The following is a 15,677-nucleotide window of genomic DNA, read 5'->3' as shown; positions in this document are numbered from 1 at the left end:
CACGGAGGAGACGGAGGAGGCGGTCCAGCATCCGAACGAGACGGTGGAGGAACGCGGCGAGTCCCGACCAGAGCCCAAGCCGAGAGTCCAAGGTCCGAGGTATCCGGAGGCCCACCCGTAACTGAAGTCCGAAGTTCGTCGTCGTAGCAGTCCAGTCCCGTCCGAGGCCTTCCGTTCCGTGCTGCCCGGTGAGTACCATTGCTGGGGTAGTATCTAGACAGGACCAATCTAAATTGACTCCTGGTCCGTGGGTTGGTGGTGCCCAGACTCACAAACGAAGTGTTCACCTAGGTGGATACGGGTCTTGATGCGTCCCTTTGTGGGACCGGTATGTTCCGTACTGTTACAGCAGTGCATCCAGTAACTCTAGTCTGTTCCGTTCTCGAGAAAATCTGTTCTGTTTCTGTTTTCAGTATTTTCAGGTAATATTCTGTTCGAACTGTTATGTTATGATATTGTTTAATGTAATTCCAATGTCGTGGTATGCCTGAATTGTTTTCCCAATTGTTATTGTTCTTCGTGTATTGTATTGTGTTCCGATTCAAGTTTACAATGCCGCTCTTTTCAAGATTACGTCAGTTAAAAACTAGAAAGGGTCTATTAGAGGAAGCAGTTCCTGTCCCGCCTAGGGACAGTCCAGGTCACTTTATGTATCAGAAACATGGCATAAGCGCCATAATGTATCTAGATTTATGGGTAGAGTATACCAAACAGTTAGAAGAAAAGTATAGATGGCCCGTATCGGGTACATGGGATGCCGAATGTATCATGCGAGTAGAAGAAGCATTATGGAAAAAGAAAGCCAGACAGTCACAGAAAGATGCCATCGAGTTATGGCGGAAAGAAGCGCACAGAAGAACGGAAAAGGAAGTCAGAAAGTCAGAGTTAAGTAGAGAATCCCAGGAACGAGCCCAAGAAAGAGAATTAATCGAGATAGGTGAACAAGTCAAAACCGAACAGTCAGACAGACAGAGGCATGCCCTTATTAGGGGTATGTATCCTCTTCTTGCCGAAGGTGTGCCAAAAGCGACCCCAGAGGCATCCAGTAATTTCCCGCCGCCATTAGTTCCGACCAAGCTACGTCACAAACCGACCGCAGCTGATATTTTTATTTCGTCCTACTTGGACGACACAGTCCCAGAATATGCAAATCCTGTTCGCGCTCCGCTAGTCCCTGTAAATCAGGCACTTCCCGCTCCTCCAGACACCGGAGTACCTGTTACGGTACCCCCGGTCCAGCCTACAGTTCCATTTCCCACTCTGCCAGGACTTTTATTCTAGATTTGAGAAATGTTTCAGTATTAATAGTGGTCTCAAGACAAGTAGTGAGTCGTACCCTCATCTTTTCGTTACCAAATTAGTCGAGAATTCAAGTCCACAAATTAAAAATCGAGTTTTGAAAGTCGAAAGCACCTGGCAAGCAAATACTCCGTCCCAGATGCTCCAGATGCTCCAGTACCACCAGAATAGAATCAGAGAAGAGCAAGAACACGAGAGAAAACGTATGAAAGACACGAAAATGAAAGTGCTAGTTGCACAAACTGTTCCTCAAGACAGTCAGAAGAGGGGTCCGAATCAAGCCAGTCATCCTGCAGCTCCCGTTAAAGGGAACTGCAATTATTGTAAACAGCCAGGTCATTTTATAAACGAGTGTGCAGTTCTGAAACATAACATAGCTACTGGTAAGACTAAAGAAAGACCACGTCCGCCTAGACAAGAACAAGTTTCACAGATTCCTCAGTCACAGAATGCACCACAGACAGTTCCCGCACCGCAGCCTATCGCTGCAACACAGCATGTCACATCACAGATGTACCAGTATGCACAGACAGAGTATCCAGAGTACCAGTCATATTCATGAAACAGCCTAGAGAGGGAGGTAGGCTTGCCTCTCATCGAGATACCTGTAGATCAAGAAGGTCCCTATGTTCACAGTCAAGTATTAGGGAAAGACAGAAAGTTTTTGATCGATACAGGGGCAAGTAGGACCACAATTAGTCATGCCGAAGTTCCAGGGGCTCCGCTCTCAGGCTCAAGAAATGTTTCCCTTGGATTTTCGGGAAAACCAATAGTTAACGAGATATCAAAGCCAGTCACTCTAGAGGTAGGTCCATTGTCCCGTACTACTGATCTGTTACTTACTAAGTCATGTCCAGAAAATCTGTTAGGCATTAAGACACTGAAAGAATTAGGTGCAGTTATTTGCTGTTCCCCAGAGGGAATACGTCTGTTCCTACGTGACTTTAAGGGTCACTATGTATTACGTGATTTTGATTCAAGATTGTCTAATGTTCCGCAGCATTTATGGGCGCAAGGTCCAACTGATGTAGGTTACATGCAAATCACACCCCATCGTGTGACTCTCAAGCCAGGTGTAGTGTTACCCCGAATCAGACAGTACAGATTGCCACCCGAGGCTGTAGCAGCCTTATCCAAAATTATTGACGAGCTCATGGCTCAAGGAGTAGTTGTAGAAACTGACTCCAATGTATGTAATTCTCCGATCATTCCAGTCATGAAACGTACTGATCCGAATGCACCCCCAGTATATCGATTAGTGATTGATTTACGAGAGCTTAATAAATGTATTATTCCTCAGTACCCAGTTGTCCCAGACATTTCTTCCCTGTTAACAGCCATTGATTCCGAAGCCACGTTTTTCACTGTCATAGACCTCAAGAATGCATTTTTTAGTGTTCCAATTCATCCAGACAGCCAGTTTCTTTTCGGATTTTGTTTAAATGGAAGGAGCTATATGTTCACACGCGCTCCTCAAGGTTTCACAGAAAGTCCTAGTATTTACAGTCAAGCACTCAAGAGACAACTAGACAATATTCACATGCCAACTGACACTGCCCTGCTCCAGTATGTCGATGATCTACTGATCACAGCCCGTTCTGAACGTGCTTGCGAGCGAGCATCCCTTACAGTTCTGTATTTCCTTGCCGAGATGGGGCACAAGGTGTCACCTTCGAAGCTTCAATTCTGTGTCCAGCAAGTGGTATACTTAGGACACTTGCTGTCCAAGAGGGGTAGGCAGTTGACACCAGACCGTATCCAGTTAATAGCGAGTCTTCCCCAGCCCAGAACCCAGAAGGAGGTACGTGCCTTTATCGGCCTTACTTCTTATTGTAGACAATGGATTCCCCAGTATGCATTTCTAGCCAAGCCACTGATACAGTTAACGACACAGGAGGCAGCCGTATCGACTGTCCTCCCTTGGACATCTGACCATACACTTAGTTTCAACGAGTTAAAGAAAGCCCTATGTCAAGCTCCAGTTCTAGCTACACCGAACTACAGTAAGCCTTTTACACTTTTCGTTACTGAACGCGAAGGTACAGCATTATCTGTTCTCACACAAGATCAAGCAGGACAATACAAGCCCTGTGCTTATTTTTCGAGCACATTAGATCCGGTCGCCCAGGCGTTGCCTGCGTGCCTCAAGTCAGTTGCAGCCACAGCACTAGCTATCAGACAAAGTGATTCCATAGTTTTAGGACATTCCCTGACAGTACAAGTTCCACATTCAGTAGAAGTTCTTTTAAACCGAACACAAACACAGCACTTGACAATTGCACGTTTAACAGGTTATGAATTGACACTGTTCCAGCCACACATAGAAATTAGACGCTGCAATGTTCTGAATCCTGCTACACTGTTACCATCAGTTAATTTAAATCCAGACCCACATGATTGTGTGGAAGTAGTCAACATTACGACAAAGCCAAGACAAGACCTGACAGATATTCCGTTACCAGATCCTGACCTGACACTTTATGTGGATGGTTCATGTATGAGAACTAGTACAGGAGAACTAGTCGCCGCGTATGCAGTGACTACTGACACCGAAGTTATTGAAACACACCGTATTGATACCCTGTCCGCTCAAGCAGCAGAGCTAGTCGCTCTGACACAAGCCTGTATACATGCCAAGAACCTGAAAGTTAATGTTTACACAGATTCACGTTACGCATTCGGAGTTGTACACGACTTCGGAGTGCTCTGGCAGGAGAGAGGTTTCATGACTTCTCATGGAACCAAGATTCAGCATGGTCTCCTTATTCAAGCCCTGTTAGATGCCATACATTTACCGACATCCATTGCTATCATGAAATGCAAAGCACATATGAAAGTCACTGACATTATTTCCCAAGGTAACGATCTAGCAGACCGCACAGCCAAGCTTACAGCACAGACTCCAGACATTCCAGTTAATCAGACACATACTCCAGATCTGACTACCTGCATGACAGTTAAGGACCCTACACAAGATGTCATAGATATCCAGTTACATGCTACTCCCGATGAAATCAAGAAATGGTCTGAACAAGGAGGGGTCCAGACAGATCAAGGATGGTTAACGAAGGGTAGAGCCACATGGTTTCTCCCCGACTCTATGGTTCAAGTCATTATCAATACCGCACATAGTCCAGCACATTTAGGAGAAAAAGCTATGTTAGACAGTATCCAGAACATTTGGTTCAACAAGCATTTACGAGCTGCAGCCAAGCAGAAAGTCCGCACCTGTATGATATGTTGTCAGTTTAATCCAGGTAAAAGTGTCCCGGTGGAACAAGGTGGTTTCCAGCCCCCTGACCACCCTTTTGAGGTCCTCCAGATGGATTATATTCAGATGGAGCGATGTCGAGGTTTCAAGTATGTCCTTGTAGTTGTATGCGCTTTGTCCAGGTGGACAGAAGCATATCCAGTCCCAGATTACACAGCCGCGACCACTGCCAAGCAGTTGGTTCGTGAATTCTTCCCTAGATACGGACTCCCTAGAGTCGTATATTCTGATAACGGCCAACCATTCTCCTCAGAGTTAATGAAGCACGTTTCCCTTTTGTTAGGGTACCAGTGGAAGTTCCATTGTGTACGCCATCCTGAAGCAGCCGGTCTCGTAGAAAGGCATAATCAGACCCTGAAAATCCGTATTGCAAAAGTCTGTAAAGACAAAGGTGTGGACTGGCTAGTAGCTCTGCCAGTCGCTTTATTTTATATGCGCATGGTCGCACATTCCAGATCAGGTCTGTCCCCGTATGAGGTCGTATTCGGCCGCCCCCCTAACATGTGGGGTACTCCTAGACCCCGAAGTATTACCGATGTTTCATGTAATATGTTGACAGATTACCTAGCTTCCTTGATGTCTGCCCTCAACTCATGTCGTTCACAGGTTGCCGCTGCATTTCCAGACAATACCGAAGTGGCACTGCACGAGATCGTTCCGGGCTCCCTTGTGATGATCAGAAATTTTGACAGATCAAGTCCGCTGGAACCACGTTGGAAGGAGCCACGTCAGGTCCTCTTGACCACCCGAACTGCCGTCAAGTTGGAAGGCAGGAAGGGGTGGGTCCACCTGTCTCATGTAAAACTTTTTAAAGGACTGAAACCAGCTTCTAAAAACATTTCCCAGGATTCGAAGGACTACCAGAACATTGTTTTAAAGGACTGTCCCGCACAAGACATTATTACAACCCCTCCCTTGTTAGAGAAAACTCCGCAACAGGAGTATAAGTTAAAGCTCAGGTCTAGTAAAATAAGTCAGTCAGTTTGATTGTATAAGTCCTCCCCTAGGTGAAACGGTTAGACTGTTTCTGACATGTATAAAATAGACCCCCATAGTGAGAGAGTCAGTCGAAGTTCACTTCAATGTATCATTTTTCTGAGTTTCATATTATTCATCAGCATAATGATTTCCTGCACCAGCTATGCGTTCTATCTGTATTGTCCAGTTCCTCATGTAAATATGTCTGCTAATGCTACACTAGAGCACACGTTTAGTGATCTGCCTCCTCACGAATATTCTTACCGCCTCGCTATGCGCAACAACACATTTATCCGTATGTTACATTATTCACACCAGACCAGCAATGCCACTAATTGTTGGGTGTGTGGTCGACTCCCCCCTTTTCAGACATCGAAAGGAGTTCTGCCACTGTTTCCTTATCCATTCTCCCACAATGGTTCGTGTGGAGCATGGTCCACGTTAACGTTATCCTCAACAGATTTGTCTTTTCTTAACAGTACATGTTTTCCAGACAAGCAAGGTTTCCCCCACAGAACAGGTTTAGATCTAGAAAATGAAGTTTATAATTTAGGTAATTATTCGTCGAATTTCATGGTCCTGAATGTTCAGTCTGATACTACTCCAGACTTACCTGCTATTTCAGTACTACCAGTCAAAGGCGAATTATGTGTCCGTAATTATGGTTCTGTACACGTAGGACATAGTGAATGTACTACTGTTATCAAGTATAGTGACAGTGGGAAATCTATTTTCAAAGCTTCACGTCATTCTTATTTTATTTGTGGTCAGACCGCATATGTCCGTCTGCCCCTCGATTGGGAGGGAACCTGTTACATTGCCTTCCTACTGCCACCTGTTTTCCTAGCCCCACCTGACTACCATAGGAATTCCTTCCTAGTACATACTAGACACAAGAGAAATCTCCCGATTGTCGATTATACTGAAACCGCCGCAGAACAATTCATTGATATAGATAAAGGTGTTTTCCCTTATTTAGGTACAATTGTAAATAGTAAGCTAATCCGTAGGTTAACAAGAACCCTTGAAGCTGTAGTAGATGAGACTGCCTCTGCTCTAGGTAACCTAACCGAAGAACAATCTGCTATGAGATTTGTCGTTTTGCAAAATCGTCTCGTCCTTGACGTCATACTGGCCGATAGGGGCGGGGCCTGTAGAGTCATCGGATCTAGTTGCTGCATTTTCATTCCAAATAACGCACCGTCTGTTTATTCAGCTATAACCAGACTCCATAAAATTGCCCATCTGTTACACCAAGATCCAGGCACCTGGACATGGTCCGGTTGGTTCTGGAATATAATTTCCGCATGGGGATGGAAAGTCCTGTCCTTTTTGGGTATTGCAGTAGCGATCATATTTAGCTGCTGCCTCTGTATACAATGTGGCCCTGCGATTTGCAGCATGTGTGCTACCTCTTGTATTCCTAGTCCTAAGCCCCGTTCTAAATCCCGTTCCAAGACAATTCGAGACGAGCAAATGATACTGTATGAAATGATAGATGGTATCATGAAAATTGATGTTTCCTGATGGAAACGTAGTGACAAGGAGGGAATGTGGAAAAGTAAATTTTGCCATGTTCTGTGTCCCTACGCCTCATCCATCATATGTTATGTGTGCATGACCAATATGCATATGTTATTCCCCATGTCCGATTAATGACGCAATTCCAGTTGTGTCCACCTCTAGTATGTCATTTTCCAGTCCTCGTGAATACTACGAATATCAGGCCTATGTAAAGTTATGTTGCCACGTTTCCCAGTGTGCACGTTATTCCATTATAAAGTCCCCGTTTCCAGGCCTCAAAAGGGCCCGGACTACAGATTCAGCTCCTGTCTCCTGAAAGCCTCGCTGAGGAGCGATACAGCCCCCACCTGTATCCTCGACCTTTCACTTACTTCCTGCCTCGCAGTGCCCGGTGCAGCCCGGCTCTGCCTCTGAGTCTGCCAAGAGTATGTTATAGTTCCAGCTATCAGTTCAGTCCTCCTCTTCTGCATTCCTAAGCTACTGAACTGCATCAATAGTTTCCGTCATTGTCTAGCCTTCTCGTCTCCACGTTAGAGAAATACTGTATTAATGGTCATTTAATATTCTTCATCACGCACTACATGTAGAATAATGCATGGTCCAGCCTTAGAATCAAGTTAGCTTTCCCCTCATGACTTCTAGTTTATATCAACATGTTCCCTAAACATCAGATACCAGATAGGGTTTAGGTACATGTCGCTCCGACCCTCCAGACTCTAGTCTCTGCTCCTAGCACAGAGTTCGTAGCCCCCAGCTTCTCCTAGTAACACGTCATTGCCAGTTTTCGCGCACCATTAGGTTAGAGGTCCCGGCTCCTTAGGTAGCCCCCTCCAATGTTTCCGCCCCATTCATGACATATTCTGTTACGTTTGCATCACATGTCCATGTATACTCCCAGTTACACCTACTTTTACTGTTATCTCTCGCGACTGCTACGCGTCACGCCTTCTGCTCCACCCACTGCTACGCCTACTGCAATGTAATGCTATGTGTTTGCGCTATGTATATAAGTCAATGTATTATTATTAAAAGTTAGCGCGCTCATCCCAGACCTAGCCCCAGCAGCTGCTGGGTCATCCTATGCAGGTTGTCCTGATCCTGTCCTTATGCTGTAATAAACCTGCAGAAACTCCTACTACCTCGAATCTTGACTCTTATTTTTATTGAGCTATCTGTTATGCTATAAGTCTAGTCAAAAATAGGGTATTATTTATTTATTTACCACGAGTCGGCGTAAAGCTCAGCACCAGCACTTAATTGGTTTCTGGTACTCGGCACCGGCACCTAATTGTCAACACCATACTTAAAACAGTCTACCACATGGTGGCGCTGCTCATCTAATTTAGAGATGAGCAGAACAATGGTTGTTTAGGAATACCATATACATTAAACTTGCTCATACCTGCCTCCCCAGCGATTCCTTTAGCTTTGGGGACCTGGAATAATCTGAACATTCGCATTTAAATGCGAGAGAGATGGTTAGTAGTTGTTTTGGCAGCGATGAAAAGGGCGATGGGTGGTGCAAGCTGCAGTGGCTTCCTGGTGAGAGCCCTGGCACTTAATATTTTACAAATTAAGCACTGAAAGTGTGCTCTCATAGTGGGCATTGGACTACTGTCCAGGCCCAATGTGCATCACATAAAGAGGTGTTGGCAACGTGCTGCGTTTTGTGAATCAGTAATGTGTCCAGATCTTTTTCAATGTGTCGATGAGGGTGCGTTCTACTGACCCTCTTGTGTAAAGTTCAGATGTAATGCAAAACCCAGACACTGGCGCTGATGTTCGGTGTACATGGCAGATATGTATGTCTGTGCAGTACGCTCGTAGAGCGCGTGTGGTCGAAGGACTCTGTGCTGAGTGAGTCTGAGCACTGGGGCCAACGGGAGCCATTTTAGATATGCCAGGCATTGCACGGCACAAGATGGAGGGTGAGGATGGATATTCCGGACAGGCGAAGTGTATTGCCTACATTTCTGTGGCTAGAGAGTGGAAGCCTAGACACTGAAAGGGATTCCTTTACAAACTCCATGAGGGCCTTCTCAGCAAAGTACAGCCTGGTGGTTCCTCCTGAGCAGTGCCACGTGGTAGATGGTAGGATAGGGGCGGTGGGGGAGCATTTTCTGGCAGCCAGGAGCATAAAACTCACATTTGATTGTGCCTATATTATGGGCGGTCATGCTTGTAGCCAGCCTTATTGCTATCTGCTGCGAGAGACATCACTTTACACAAAAGCCCACAAATCCCCTGAATGGGGAAATAGCATAAAGGTGGGACCCAAGCCATTCCTCTTTTTATTTTGTTCCAATTTGTTCATGACAAAGCGTACTCAAAGGACCTTTGTCTGGCAAGGCACAGTATGTGCGTGAGAGCCTCTGTCTGAGAGGTGAGGTAACATCTCTTTCCTAAACATGAATATGTTCTACAGTAATCTAATCAGATCTTTGGAATAGGGATAGTTCACAGAATAGGGTCTCAAGGAACTTCAGAAATGCAAGAAGGAGTCAGCATAGTGAAGACTCCAGTAGTCGTATTTCAGAATTGGAATAAGTGTTTAACACGAAGATTCACACTTGCGAGAATAAAGGAAGCAGAGAGGTCTGTACCCCTCAAAGTCTAAGGGAATCTGCTGTAACTTCTAACAGTGTGAACACCAATCAAACAGAAGCTTAAGCCACAATCTTATCTCTTCCCACCCCTCACGGGACCAGTTTTCTTCATCCTCATGTTGTACATTTGCAACATTAACCCGTTAATCACGGCAGCAATTCCGCAGCAATGCAGGCTTTTCCTTGTGCGGGCGGGGCCGCGTCGGCCGTTGGACGTGCGCAGCACTACGAACGGCAGCACGCAATGGGTTAATAGACTATACTTGTGCACATGCAACTCATGACAAATATAAGAGTGAAATAAAAGCATACATTATTACATTCTCAAATATGACTCTCAGAATAAATACAACTGTGACTTAAAGTGTAAATGGAAACGTGAAAACAGGATACATGTCTTCGTGATAAATGGAATATTAGTGCACACGTTTATAACACTTCAGTTTCTCAGTGGTTACATTCCATTAATGCGTTCATATATACACACACGTTAATCTTATTAAGGCACACAGTAGATATAATGTCAAATAGAAAAATGCAAACTGCGCATTGATGACGCGTGAGGGGTGGATTGTAAATTGCGCCCCCACAATGGAGAGGCAAGCGAGGCCTTGAAATGTGTGAGGACATCCAGACTTGGGAGTTAGATCAATAACAGATTTATATTTGTTCTATCAGGAGGTTCTGTACCTGACAAGGACAGCGTTTGATCTGCAGACCTTGCTAAAAGCTGTCCCTTTTGTCTTTCAGAAGGACAGAGGTGATGACAGTCACTCCCTGGCTGGCTCCTGTGGTCTGGACTGGAACCTACAACAGAGACATTCTGAACAAGGATTTTGAGAGGAAAAACTGCACTATAGGCCTCACCGTCTTTGCACTCGGCAGGTATGAAATGCTGTGATAGTGTTGCTTGTGCAATGTCCTTCCCTTCTCCCCCATCTCTCTCATGCAGGAAAGAACAAATGCACATGACACAAACTGACCTACAGCACAGTGATTGGAGCCTTCCACGTGTGCCTTGTGTGTACCCACACTTGCACCCATGGAGCTCTACATTCCTAGTGGGACAAAAAGTTCTGCCCAAAAAGCTCAGGTAAAATAGACCAGGTCACATCCAGCAGCATTGGTATTTTCAGCCACAGCAACACTTGCTAAAGTATTTAGTGCATCTAATCACACTCCCCCTTTGTCCCATAGTATCTACTACTCGTGTATTAGCCGCCCTCTTCTTCGCAGCCGGTGATGGTGCTCTCTTCTCTTTCAACATATCTTTGGTGCTCCTTCATGCAGGTAGCAGCTGTCTCCTCCCACCACCAGCTTGTTTTGTAGCACATTCTCCCTATTTGCCATACATATAAATCCCTTTGCTTTGCATAGTCCTCAGCTTTCTCCTTCTCATCCCATTGGAGAAGTGTGGCTCAATGGTTAGAGCGGCAGACCCTGATGCAGAGGTCTGGCCGGGACCAGGGTTCAAATCCCGCCTCGGCGGCTCTTGGGCTCAATTTCCTCGAACCTAATAATTCTCGCCTCGATGCCTAGTCTAATAATGGGTCCCACTCTGTGACTCTGGGCAATAGCTTGCTTAATCTACACAGTGGCCCCAACAGCGCTGGGATCCCTGGCTTCACCCTGGGGGTGCCCAGGAGTGGACATTTCACAGGGAAAGGCCAGTAAGGGTTCCTCAGCGGTATTCGTACAATCGCTGAGATGCCTCAGGGTAGTCATGTGCTATACAAATATGTATTCATTTCATTTCATTTCATCCCCCTTTCCTGAAAACTTAAATCTCAAATGAATACTAAATGATGGCCGCGCCATCAGGGCACTGGTAGATGTATTCATCTCTCTCTCCGCCCATCTTGACCAGCTCTTCCCATTTAAAGCTGCCCTGCCTCAGCTTACTAAAATATACCTCTTCGAGATTACATCCCTGTATACACATCCTATTCTTCCCAGCTGTCCACAAGGCGCCACTCTCCTCTCTATGATCTATTATTGGGTTGATTGAGCTTCATTGGGTATCATTGGTGTAGGAGAGTAGGATCTGCTTACTACGGTTACCCCCACTTTTTGCTGGTGTTTCATTGTTTTTCGACTTTAGTCTGGCTGGGGCCCTGCTATCCAGGTCCCCAGCCTAGCTGTTTCCTCTCTAAATTGATTGCTTGTACTTTAGGTACACTCCAGTTTGGTTACTGGGGTACCCTTGTGAGTCCCTAGTATATGGTACACTAGGTACTAAGGGCACAGGTACCCCAGAGGCCTACCAGGGGCTGCCGCATGTATTATGCCACCCCTGGGAAGCCTTCCAAAATGACACCACAGGACTGCTACTGCAGCCTGGGTAAGGTGGTGCATGCACCTCTTACTAAGATATAGGTTACCTATATCCATCTACCTCATTCCAGATTAGCACAATATCATATGCTGATGACACGCAGCTCATTCTGGTGTTGGATAAGGAGCTGCCTGATGCAGGGGAAAACCTGAAAAAATGTTTAACAGCTACGTTTGAGTGGATGACTAACAATCACCTCAAATGTAATTCCGGCAAGACGGAAATCTTGCCGTTTGGAAATGAAAATCTGTTTTCCCCGAAACACGGGTGGCCTGATGATGCTGAAGTTCCCCCTAGTGCCATCTCGTCTGCTCAAAACTTGGGCATTAAATTTGACGACCAATTGTCCTTCAAACAGCAGGCAGTGGCCGTAGCTGGCATGTGTTTTGACCTAATTAAATCTCTGAGGAAATTTTTTGATCTTCTTCCTCTGCCAGCCAGGAAAACGGTAGCAGTTGCGTTAATAACTTCGAGGATGGACTACTGTAACAGCCTATACGCTGGAGTTAATAAGTCCATACTCCATAGGCTGCAGATGGTCCAGCACGCAACTGCCCGGTTGGTACTACGGTGGCCGCGTAAGTCATCTGCCTCGGCCGCACTTAGTGCACTTCATTGGCTACCAATTGGCAAAAGGATCTTATTTAAGATCCTTCTGATCACATTTAGAGCCTTCAAACAGCAGGGACCGAAATATTTGTCCAGTGGCTTCAAGCGGTATCACCCCACCCGCTGTTTGAGATCTGCTGGCCAAAATCTGTTAATAGTTCCCAGGTTCAAACTGTCAACTAAAGGAGGGAAATCTCTGTTTGTCCTGGGAGCTAAGGCATGGAACAAGTTCCCGCTCTGCCTTCGATCACTGTCCCATGAAAGTCTTTTTAGGAAATCCCTGAAAACTTGGGTGTTCTCCCTCACAGATGCTGCGTGCAGGGCACTAGTGTAATGTACGCGTTCACTGAATGGCTTTTTTCCTCCAACCTAATTTCATCTGGCCTGGCAGAGCGCCAAGATACTCCTTGGAGTGGTAGGAGCGCTATATAAGTGACTATTACATTTACATTTACATTTACATTTACCTTACATCACTGCACATAGAAACCTATCAGTCACCCCTATGGCAGGCCTTATCAATCCTGAAGGCAGGGTGCTTGGTTTTGAGTGAGAGGGTGCCCATGCATGAGCTGGGCCCCTCTGCAGCGTTCGGAGCCTATTCTCTGAGGGTGTTCTGTGATGCAGCCAGACCATATCCTCTTAAGTGCATTCTAACCTCGCGGTAAATGCTAACTTTGGAATGGCTGCATGAAAACATGTTGGGTTTCGTGTCAAACACTTTGGAACCCTACCCCCCCCCCCACCAGTCCTGTCAGCGGGGGTAGAATCCCACCCTTCTAGAGGGAGAGACATGTACACACTGGTCTAACCGGTAATAGTTTAAAAGAGCCCTGGCATCACAAACTGGATGCTGCAGCCAGAGTCTGGCCTCCTGCTGCTGACCGATACTCCGGCAGGGGAGGCCTGGACAATAGGTTTCCTGACACAGGGAGAAGTAACCACGTCCCAGACAGGCTCTTGTGTATTGGGGCTGGGTGGGTGCACTCAGAGAGTGCTTTGAAGTCAGCACTGGGGGCACATTTGGTGTCCCTGTGCATTGCCCAGTTCAAATCGGTTGCAGGGGCTACCAGCCCCTGCTCTGGCGTGAAACTGAATAAAGGAAATGGGTGTAGCCACCCCTCTTTCCAGACCCTCCCATAGGTGGGTCCCCAGAGTATGTCCAACCCCTTTCTTAGGTATAAGTAAGGAACCCCTGGCAACAGGACTTTAGATTACACCTGGATGAAACTCTAAAACTGAAACCTGGAACTTCGACGCTCTACTAAAGACGAGAGGACGGAAGAATCTCCCTTGGGGTCAAGGAGTGACTCCCCTGCTTGGCAGGCACCAATGAAGCATCTTGCCAGTCTGCATTTCTGAAGCTCCAGACGGACTACGAAGTATTTGCAACACAGGAAGAGGATTTACTGACTTCTCAGAGGCCAACCCAAGTCCTCAGCAAAGCTGAGACCCGCAGCCCTCGTGAGTGATGTTGAACCGGAACCCCTGGACCCGGTGCACATTTGCAAGTGCATTGACTTCTCAACGTCTCATGAAGTTGTGCTTTGGGTTACTTGTAGCCCAAGCCCCGAGCACTATTTGCAGCGAAGATTGTGGGCCTACACTCTATGAGTGTTCAGTGAGCCTGCTTCTTGCATTTCAGCTCGAGGCTCCTTCGCGATCCCTGGTGCATCGACTGGGGGGTCCCTATGAAGGCAACTCTGATTTTCCTTGGGCTTCCCTGGTTGCTCCAGATGGCCCTGACTTCCCACTGTGTGGTAAGTCCCTCGGACCTTGCTGGTCCACACAGAAGCGTTTATTTGATTCCTGCGTGGGTTACTGTTGCCAAGGCTTGTTGGGTCCAATCTGGGCACCGATACCGCAGTACACGACATTCTTTGTGGGACAGCTCGATTCCAGATCCAGGTCATCGTTGATGCCTCCCGGTCCTTGTGGCTGAAGAGTCAAGCTTCACCTCTTTTACCTGAAATCACCTGACATCGGTGGGCATTCGACTATTGTGCCCTTGGTCACTGGCAAGTGACCCAGACTTTGTCCCCTCTGCTTTCGGGTTCTGCTCATCTTCGATCCAGGATTGGATCACACCGGACACTTTCCACTTGGACGGCAGCAGCACTTTGCAGCAGATCGCCATTGAAAACGACGACGATTCCTGACACCAAAAGACACCTATGCACCCGGCTTCCCTGGGTGAAGTAACTCGAGTACTCCGGTGCTCCCATGGGTGTTGGCCATAGAACCCCTTAAGTTCAAAGCTGTTTGCTCAAAGTCCTCTCCTATGTGTCCTTTATCTTTAAATTGCCAACCGCGACTTTCCCCATAGAAGCTAAAGGTGATTCGCGGCTGTGTTCTCACACTGCACGCATCCTCCGTGGGTCCCCTGGGTTACTACCTTGGGTGGTTCCTTGTGGCCCCAGCGATTCTACAGGCTCTAGACCTTGCGTCTAGTCAAGTTGTGGTTCTTATACCACTTTCTTAATATATGGTTTGGTACGCCCCTGGGGCTCCCCGTATATTGTGCTAATTTACAGTCTGATATTAAGTTTCCTGTATGTACTTTTGCCTCTAGCCTCATAAAGAGACTAGGGGGATGTGTTAGAATAAATACATATATTTTATATGTATACCTGGTGTGGTTCTTCTTTCATTTGGTCATTCACGAGATTATAGAATGGAAAATCAAGCTGCTTAACATTCCTCTAAGTCTTAGCCTGAAGGCTGCTCTCCACAGCTACCACTAGGATAGCTTTCAATAAAGGTTGTCTTTAACCTACCATCAATAAGGGTCATTTGGACTGGTGCAAGGTTCCCACTAGAATAGTGGACTGCATATGCCAGGCCAACTTCTCACATTGATGTGCAGCGTGTGGGATTCCAACTTGCCATTGTTTTACCAGATCATCTCAAGTGATTGATTAATTGAAAACCACTAAAGGTACATATGATACAAGCTTAAAATACAGTGAGTTCTACTGAAATTAGAGTTGTGTGTCAATGGCTTAGCACAATCTCTCTACAACTCAAGAGAGTTTAGTAGGCCACACTAGAGTAG

At 46.3% G+C, this 15,677-nt stretch overlaps 1 protein-coding gene across 1 annotated transcript in view; it reads left to right on the top strand.

Moving 5' to 3' along the window:
* LOC144773693 (histo-blood group ABO system transferase-like) overlaps positions 1-15,677 on the top strand; it is a 128,254-nt gene that overhangs the window by 92,096 nt on the left and 20,481 nt on the right. The window contains exon 5 of the mRNA XM_078658841.1: positions 10,429-10,563. Coding sequence (XP_078514967.1) covers positions 10,429-10,563 — 135 coding nt within the window. The remainder of the gene's footprint in view (positions 1-10,428; positions 10,564-15,677) is intronic.

The sequence above is a fragment of the Lissotriton helveticus genome, chromosome 8, assembly GCF_964261635.1.
Source record: "Lissotriton helveticus chromosome 8, aLisHel1.1, whole genome shotgun sequence".
Lineage (NCBI taxonomy): Eukaryota > Metazoa > Chordata > Amphibia > Caudata > Salamandridae > Lissotriton > Lissotriton helveticus.
Note: the sequence above shows the minus strand (reverse complement) of the source record. Positions and strands in the feature narration are given on the sequence as shown.